Here is a 10134-nt window from a genome sequence, read left to right on the forward strand (position 1 = left end):
AAACGTATCTCACAGGCGGACACTGAAACGGCAGTGTGAAAGTACTCTGAAGCTGTGCCCGGCGCATGCGCATAAAGCAGACGCGCAATGCGATCCCGGCCAGTGAGGGTGCCGGGCGCATGCGCTGAAGATGGCCGGGGACACTAGTACAGCGCTTCAGAGTAGCCGCCCAGCTCAGTGAATATTGATGAGCTGGGCGGCGCTTCAAACGGCAGTTGTGGCGAGGCTGGCTGGGCGCAAGTTGATATGAAGCACCGCCCCTTGGGCAGATTGAACACCAGGAAAGCAGGTTATAAAACTTCAGATTACTGTATTTATGAGGCGGACAGGGGGGATACTTAGATGATTCTAATACCCTTTATAAGACCTATACTGTCATATATACCCCTAAATATGCTTTTTGGGCCTGTCAGTGTCCCTTTAAAGCAGAACATACGGTATGTATTGTAAATTTGGCAGCTAAAAATTAAATTTGGCTCCTAAATATTTCAGTGTAGGAGCCAATGGCTCCTGGGTATTTTAGCAGTCCTATGTAACACTACAGATAACATAAGGTAAAAGGGTTCTCTGGGATTTATATATTGATCAATATGAGATTGGTGGGGGTCCGACTCCTGGCACCCTAGCCAATAAGCTGTTTGAGGAGACTGCAATGTTCCAGTAAGAGTCTCAGCCTCTTTGCTCCTTACCAAGCACAGCTCTGTCCATTTGATAGCACTGTGCTTGGTATTGCAGCTCAGCCCTAATCACTCGGATGGAACTGAGCTGCACCTATTCCATGTAACGATAAGTGTGATGTCATATGGCCTAGGAAGAGTCTGTGGCGCTCATGAAGCACCACAGCCTCTTCATATAGAAAAAAACAAAATACTAAACTAAAATGGAGGGAGGTGCCTGAGTTGGGTAGACAGCCCTGGACCCATCATGCACTTAAAGGGAACCCGTCATCAACTTTTTGCTGCCCTGACTAACAGCAGAATAAAGTAGAGACAGGCGAGTTGATTTCAGCGGTCTGTCATTTAAAAGTGAGTGGTTGCTGAGAACCAACATCACAATCATTGCAGACTGGGCCTGGAAAAGAGTCACGGCCACCTGAGAAGAGTCATGGTCATTCATTAATTCCTGCCCACCTGCTGATGACTGACAGGCTTCTACCTAGTTTTCTCCCTTTCTCTCTAGGAGAGAACGGCCAATCATCAGCAGATGGACGGGGAGAGCAGGAGATTATGAATAACCAGGACTCTTCTCAGGTAGATTTGACTCTTTTCAAGGCCTGGGTTGCAATGAATATAATATATATAAATATGATGCAGGTTCTCAGCAACCACTTACTTTTAGCTCATGAGTGACACACCGCTAAAATCAGCATTTCTGTCACTATTTTCTGCTGCTAAAGTTGATGACAGGTTCCCTTTAATCCACCCCTGCTCTGGGTCATGAGTGTCTTCACACAAGGAATGCGACAGTTATAGCCCATGTCCTAAATAAGTCTTTGTTTGGTGGCTCTTGGAGCACTGACTCTCCACTCCTTGTGAATCTGCTTGTGAACCTTTTTCTATCACACTTTTTCATTCTACTCAACTTTCCTTTAATAAGAATGGATACAGCACTCTGTGAGCAGCCAGCATCTTTAGCAATGACCTTTTGTGGCTTACCCTCCTTGTAGAGGTTGTCAATGACTGTCTTCTGGACAACTATGAAGTTAGCAGTTTTCCCCATGATTGTGTAGCCTACTAAACAGGCCTGAGGGACAATTTAAAAGCTTAGGAAACCTTTGCAGATGATTGTATTGATTAGATGATTAGAGAGTGACACCATAAGTCTACAATATTGAACTTTTTCACAATATTCTAGTTTTCGGAGATACTGCCATAATTATCAACATTAAAATAAATAAACGCTTGAAATAGATTACCTTTTGAATTGAATTACTGAAATAACTCTTCAATGATATTCTAATTTGAAATACACCTGTATAGGAGGGCACTACCATTAAGAGCATTGTGTGCGTGGAGCTTTATTTTCAGCGAGAATAGTATGTGGGACAAGAGTGTTCAGGGGCACAGTGTATGATGCCATTATATTCAGGGCATAGCATGTGGCACTAAGAGGAGTTTGTGTTAGTATATAGGGTGCAGATGTGTTGTCTTCAGCTTCCTGTTTTGCCATCTGGGCAGCAAACTCTGCAGAGACAAGTTGTGGCAGGGAGAAGTCATCATGGTGTCTGAACCAGATGGAAAGAAAACTCCAAAGGAGACGTCACTATTAAGTCCCTAAATGTAAATGATTATTCTGCCACTGTGTTTGAACAGTGATGTAGTCATTTCTATGGTTTACAGCGTGGATAGTAGTATTCTATTTTGTGAAACTGCTACTCTCACCATAACTTTACAGCTGCTCACACCATACTGGCACTTGCAGTTTTACATTTTACTTACTTATATGGCAAGGGCTAACCTCAGACCATATTGGCAGTGGCACCTGTAGTTTTCCATTATACTTACTTATATGGCAAGGGCTAACCTGACTATGCAAATAATATCTGTATTGAGCTGTTGCTGTATATATGTACCATATTGGTTCTGGCATTGCATTTATTTAATGAGCTTGGTTCTGGTGCTATATTTATGTAATGAGCTTTGTACGGCACCACTACTACTATGCATGCACTGTGTCCTCTCCATTCACTGCTATGGGACTTCTGAAAATAGCCAGTACTCAGCTATTTTTGAACATCCCATATCGGTGAATGGAGGGAGGCCGCGTATGTCCATTCGCTATGGGGCCCATTCTTGAGATTGGAGCACTCAGAGGTAGAACCATTGGACATTTATTGGCATATGATATCAATATGCCATAAATGTACCAGATAGGACAAACCTTTTAAAAGGGTTTCTGTCACCAGAATTAACCCTACTAAACTTGCCGACATTAGCGATGTGCTAATGTCAGCTGAACCTAACTAGTCTATTCCTACTTTTATCTATGCCCCCATTACTCCAGAAATATAACTTTTACAACATGCTAATTAGTCTCTAGAGGCTCCGTTCTCCCACCTCTGGCAACGCCCTGCTACACTAGATTGACAGGGCCAGGCAGCGTTAGTCTCCTACTGCCGGCCCTGTCTGCCGTGTAAATCTCGCGCCTGCGCTGTCCCATTCAGTATTCGGCACAGTGAGTGAAGGGCGTTCACCGGCTTCCTCACTGCGCCTGCGCTGAATACTAAACGGTGCAAGATTTCCCCAGCGCACAGGGATGGCAGTTGGAGGTGAAGGCTGCCTAGCCCTGTCAATCTAGTGTAGTGGGGCGTGGCCAGAGATGGTAGAACGGAGCCTCTAGAAGCAGGGGCAAAGCGCCCCTGCACCTATAGGCAAATTAGAATATTATAAAAGTTATATTTCTGGAGTAACGGGGGCATAGATAAAAGTAGGAATAGGCTAGTTAGGTTCAGCTGACATTAGCACATCGTTAATGTCAGATAGTTTAATAGGGTTAATTCTGGTGACAGAAGTTCTCCGGGAATTAGGAAAATGAAAATACTTAAATATTACTTTATTATAAATATATTCCTAAATACCTTTCATTAGTTATAATGGCTTGTTTTGTCTGGAGAGGAATCATTAGGAGAAATAAAACGGCCGCCATCCTATTAGTACACACAAAATCTGTCCTATTTACACAGGAGGACAAGTTACTTCAGAGCAGTGAGCCAAAGAGCTGCCTCATCATCTTCTATGATCCTGAATACAGTGTAATATGATCTTCAGTTAAATCTCTGTAGAAATGGAGTTCATGAGGAGACATGAAGTACAGAGAGGAGGGTGGGGGTTATGTGGATAATGAGCAGCAGCACTTGTATACAGTCTTCATTACCACAGCTCCACATTACCACAGTCTGTCCTCTGTTCTTTATGTCTCCTCATGAACTCCATTCCTACAAATATTCAGTTAAAGTTCTTATAATCTGACAAGCAGAGCAGAGGAGGATGAGGCAGCTCTATAGCTCAGTTTTGTGAAGTAACTTGTCCTGCTGTGTGATTAGGACAGATTTTGTGTGTATTAATAGGATGGTGGCCATTTTATTTCTCCTACTGATTGCTCCCCAAACAAAATGATCCATTATAAATAATGAAAGATATTGGGAATATATTTACAATAAAGTAATATTTAAGTATTTTCATTTTCCAAATTTCTGGAGAACCCCTTTAAGCATTAGTAGTGCATTCTTCTCTCCATAAAATTACAATACATTTTAAAATTGATGCTACTAATTTAGAACCTTATATGGAGAGGTATGTGTGTTGTGGGTGGGGGGGCTTCAAGAAGACTTCTCGCACAGGGTGCCATGTAACCTAAAGCCGGCCCTGGTAATATACAGGTCCTTCTAAAAAAAATAGCATATTGTGATAAAGTTCATTATTTTCTGTAATGTACTGATAAACATTAGACTTTCATATATTTTAGATTCATTACACACAACTAAAGTAGTTTTTAAGCCTTTTATTATTTTAATATTGATGATTTTGGCATACAGCTCATGAAAACCCAAAATTCCTATCTCAAAAAATTATCATATCATGAAAAGGTTCTCTAAACGAGCTATTAACCTAATCATCTGAATCAACTAATTAACTCTAAACACCTGCAAAAGATTCATGAGGCTTTGAAAAACTCCCAGCCTGGTTCATTACTCAAAACCGCAATCATGGGTAAGACTGCCGACCTGACTGCTGTCCAGAAGGCCATCAGTGACACCCTCAAGCAAGAGGGTAAGACACAGAAATACATTTCTGAACGAATAGGCTGTTTCCAGAGTGCTGTATCAAGGCACCTCAGTGGGAAGTCTGTGGGAAGGAAAAAGTGTGGCAGAAAACGCTGCACAACGAGAAGAGGTGACCGGACCCTGAGAAAGATTGTGGAGAAGGACCGATTGCAGACCTTGGGGGACCTGCGGAAGCAGTGGACTGAGTCTGGAGTAGAAACATCCAGAGCCACCGTGTACAGGCGTGTGCAGGAAATGGGCTACAGGTGCCGCATTCCCCAGGTCAAGCCACTTTTGAACCAGAAACAGCGGCAGAAGCGCCTGACCTGGGCTACAGAGAAGCAGCACTGGACTGTTGCTCAGTGGTCCAAAGTACTTTTTTCGGATGAAAGCAAATTTTGCATGTCATTCGGAAATCAAAGTGCCAGAGTCTGGAGGAAGACTGGGGAGAGGGAAATGCCAAAATGCCTGAAGTCCAGTGTCAAGTACCCACAGTCAGTGATGGTCTGGGGTGCCATGTCAGCTGCTGGTGTTGGTCCACTGTGTTTTATCAAGGGCAGGGTCAATGCAGCTAGCTATCAGGAGATTTTGGAGCACTTCATGCTTCCATCTGCTGAAAAGCTTTATGGAGATGAAGATTTCATTTTTCAGCACGACCTGGCACCTGCTCACAGTGCCAAAACCACTGGTAAATGGTTTACTGACCATGGTATTACTGTGCTCAATTGGCCTGCCAACTCTCCTGACCTGAACCCCATAGAGAATCTTTGGGATATTGGGAAGAGAAAGTTGAGAGACGCAAGACCCAACACTCTGGATGAGCTTAAGGCCGCTATCGAAGCATCCTGGGCCTCCATAACACCTCAGCAGTGCCACAGGCTGATTGCCTCCATGCCACTCCGCATTGAAGCAGTCATTTCTGCAAAAGGATTCCCGACCAAGTATTGAGTGCATAACTGAACATAATTATTTGAAGGTTGACTTTTTTTGTATTAAAAACACTTTTCTTTTATTGGTCGGATGAAATATGCTAATTTTTTTAGATAGGAATTTTGGATTTTCATGAGCTGTATGCCAAAATCATCAATATTAAAACAATAAAAGGCTTAAAACTACTTCAGTTGTGTGTAATGAATCTAAAATATAATGTTTATCAGTACATTGCAGAAAATAATGAACTTTATCACAATATGCAAATTTTTTGAGAAGGACCTGTACAATAACATAGGACTAGTATAATAGGTCAGTGGATTACTATAACTAATAATATTACTCATAAAATCTAAGCCATGTACTGTTAGACATGGCCAGTAGGGAGCAGCACAATCCCTAAAATAAAAAACAGAGAATGTAAGTTACATTATGCATTAAAATACTATTTGAACACTAAAAAAATATTTTTTTTATTTGTTTTTTATTAACGTTTTCAAAATACAATAACATAAGCAATAGCCAATCAGAGGTCATACATAAAGGTCTGTAATTCTAGAAGCCAAGGACTATTCATTATTGTATTATGTTCCTCTATTCCTTTTCACTTTCCCAGGCACTTCAGAAAAAGCCATGACACTGGTGCCAATGTCAAGACATATTTCTGCAGTGGTGTCAGAGAGTGAAGGTGAATACAAGAACCGGGATCGCTTACTAGATTGTGTGGCATCTGAGAGACTGGCCTGCACTTCTGGGAGCTCATGACTCGTCACCCTTTATTTCTCCAGCCCCTGTTGTCTTTTCATATGTATACATTCTGTGTTGACTATAACTTAAAAAGATGCCAATATGAATGTGGATCAAGAAGCGGAGTGTGTCTTGAACATCTGAAAGACCAGGCATATCTCTTACATGCTACGCACCTCTCCTTTCTTGTAGTTCTCTTTATTCTCCTAAACCCCATTGCATATAAAGTCTTGAATCGGATAAGAGTGGCATAACATCTGCATTCTTAACAGGGAGAGTCAAGAGGACTACAAGAACAGCGGGGGAGTTTATTATGTATCGTCCAATTTGAGAAAATTTAGAGTCCAGCACACATTCACTAATGTATTCTGTTCTTGTATGCCACTTCACATTTCTGAGTGCTGTTGCAGACAATGTCCTTATGCTGGAGTCACATAGGAATTAAAATGGGACTACAGGAAGTGGTAGAAAAAGTGGAAATATGTCACATAATATGCTCATCCCAACATCATAGAGCAGACCCCAGTGTAAGGGTACTTTCACACTAGCGGCAGGGGACTCCAGCAGGCTGTTCCGGCAGGTGAATAGCCTGTCGGATCCGTCCTGCCGCTAGTTCACATGCCCCCCCGGACTGCCGCTCCGTCCCCATTGATTATAATGAGGCAGGGGCGGAGTTCCGGCGGCAGTGCGGCCGCCGGACTAAAAGTACTGCATGCAGTACTTTTTGTCCGGCTGCCTCTCGGCGTGCGCTGCCGTACTGCCGCTGGAACTCCACCTCTGCCCCATTATAGTGATGTCACGGATGGTGTTACAGAAAACTAGAAGACACAAATGAAGATCCGACTGACTTGATCCAAAACTAAGGAACAATAGGGTAAGCCCTGTAAGAGCCCTAGCTCTCTCCCTTACTGCTCAGCCTATGCAAAAATCTCAATGGTAGAAAATTGCATACCCTCGTTCCTCGACTGTATGACACCTGAACACCCTATAATAGTGAAGGGACACGACCACCGGCTCCCTACACTTAAAGGGGTTGTCCCACTTCATTAAATCGGTTTATCCTAATTTATTGTCCCCCAGTGAACATTTCTTCCTATATATGTGTGTAAAAAAAAACTTTCCTTCACCCTAAAACAGCTTATATTACAATCCTTTGTTTACTATGATCTCCCCTGGATACGGCCGCTTTTCGCCGGCCGCATCCTTTTGCCGCGCCTGCGCACTACAGTGGAGTAAATTTTTCGCCCGGCCTCTCCACTACATGAACGCGCACGACCGCGCATGCGCAGTATATCCGCCGCGTCTTGGATAAAGCTGCGCATGCGCGGGCGTCACAACAGTTCGTGCGAGTCAGCGGAGTGAGCGGACGGACGTCGGAGGAACAGGATACTGTAAGTATAATATCTGCTGTCCCACTAATCGACCAACGATAATTGAATATTCTGCAATAAAGGGGTTTCATAGGAAATTCCATGGGGGCATTTTTATGTACACTGGGGGGGCAAATGTATTCTATCTATGGACACTGGGGGCAACTATATTATATTTATGCAAACTGGGGGCAACTATATTATATATTTGGACATTGGGGGCAACTATATTATATGTATGGACACTGGGGGCAACTATATGAATTTTATGCAGACTGGGGGCAACTATATTATATCTATGGACACTGGGGGCAACTATATTATATGAATGGACATTTGGGGCAACTATATTATATCTAGGGGACACTGGGGGCAACTATATTATATCTATGGACACTGGGGGCAACTATATGAATTTTATGCAGACTGGGGGCCACTATATTATATGTATGGACACTGGGGGCAACTATATGAATTTTATGCAGACTGGGGGCAACTATATTATATCTATGGACACTGGGGGCAAATATATTATATGAATGGACACTGGGGGCAACTATATGAATTTTATGCAGACTGGGGGCAACTATATTATATCTATGGACACTGGGGGGCAACTATATGAATTTTATGCAGACGGGGGGCAACTATATTATATGTATGGACACTGGGGGCAACTATATGAATTTTATGCAGACTGGGGGCAACTATATTATATCTATGGACACTGGGGGCAACTATATTATATGAATGGACATTGGGGGAAACTATATGAATTTTATGCAGACTGGGGGCAACTATATTATATCTATGGACACTGGGGGCAAATATATTATATGAATGGACACTGGGGGCAACTATATGAATTTTATGCAGACTGGGGGCAACTATATTATATCTATGGACACTGGGGGCAACTATATTATATGAATGGACATTTGGGGCAACTATATTATATCCAGGGGACACTGGGGGCAACTATATTATATCTATGGACACTGGGGGCAACTATATTATATGAATGGACATTGGGGGCAACTATATTATATCTATGGACACTGGGGGCAACTATATGAATTTTATGCAGACTGGGGGCAACTATATTATATCTATGGACACTGGGGGCAACTATATTATATGAATGGACATTTGGGGCAACTATATTATATCCAGGGGACACTGGGGGCAACTATATTATATCTATGGACACTGGGGGCAACTATATGAATTTTATGCAGACTGGGGGCCACTATATTATATGTATGGACACTGGGGGCAACTATATGAATTTTATGCAGACTGGGGGCAACTATATTATATCTATGGACACTGGGGGCAAATATATTATATGAATGGACACTGGGGGCAACTATATGAATTTTATGCAGACTGGGGGCAACTATATTATATCTATGGACACTGGGGGCAACTATATGAATTTTATGCAGACTGGGGGCAACTATATTATATGTATGGACACTGGGGGCAACTATATGAATTTTATGCAGACTGGGGGCAACTATATTATATCTATGGACACTGGGGGCAACTATATTATATGAATGGACATTGGGGGCAACTATATGAATTTTATGCAGACTGGGGGCAACTATATTATATCTATGGACACTGGGGGCAAATATATTATATGAATGGACACTGGGGGCAACTATATGAATTTTATGCAGACTGGGGGCAACTATATTATATCTATGGACACTGGGGGCAACTATATTATATGAATGGACATTGGGGGCAACTATATTATATCTATGGACACTGGGGGCAACTATATGAATTTTATGCACACTGGGGGCAACTATATTATATCTATGGACACTGGGGGCAACTATATTATATATTTGGACATTGGGGGCAACTATATTATATGTATGCACATTGGGGCAATTATATTATATGTATGCAGACTGGGGGCAACTATATTATATGAATGGACATTGGGGGCAACTATATTATATGTATGGACACTGGGGGGCAACTATATTATATGTATGGACACTGGGGGGCAACTATATTATATGTATGGACACTGGGGGCAACTATATGAATTTTATGCAGACTGGGGGCAACTATATTATATGTACGGACACTGGGGGCAACTATATGTATTTTATGGAGACTGGGGGCAACTATATGTATTTTATGGAGACTGGGGGGAACTATATGTATTTTAGATATTACAGGTGTAGGACTGACATAAAATGCATATGTAGCAGGGCTAGGTATGCGCTGGTACATTCTTAGTGATTGGTGAGGTGGGGATTATCAATATATGGCATATAAAGAATGGTGGAGAGATATTAC

At 42.2% G+C, this 10134-nt stretch overlaps 1 protein-coding gene across 1 annotated transcript in view; it reads left to right on the forward strand.

Moving 5' to 3' along the window:
- Nucleotides 1–6457, forward strand: part of LOC122923573 (multidrug and toxin extrusion protein 2-like) — a 198032-nt gene extending 191575 nt beyond the window's left edge. Inside the window, exon 15 of the mRNA XM_044274422.1 lies at nt 6309–6457. Coding sequence (XP_044130357.1) covers nt 6309–6457 — 149 coding nt within the window. The remainder of the gene's footprint in view (nt 1–6308) is intronic.
- The last annotated feature ends 3677 nt before the right edge of the window (nt 6458–10134 follow it).

Source organism: Bufo gargarizans, unplaced genomic scaffold (genome assembly GCF_014858855.1).
Source record: "Bufo gargarizans isolate SCDJY-AF-19 unplaced genomic scaffold, ASM1485885v1 original_scaffold_1746_pilon, whole genome shotgun sequence".
Classification (NCBI taxonomy): Eukaryota; Metazoa; Chordata; class Amphibia; order Anura; family Bufonidae; genus Bufo; species Bufo gargarizans.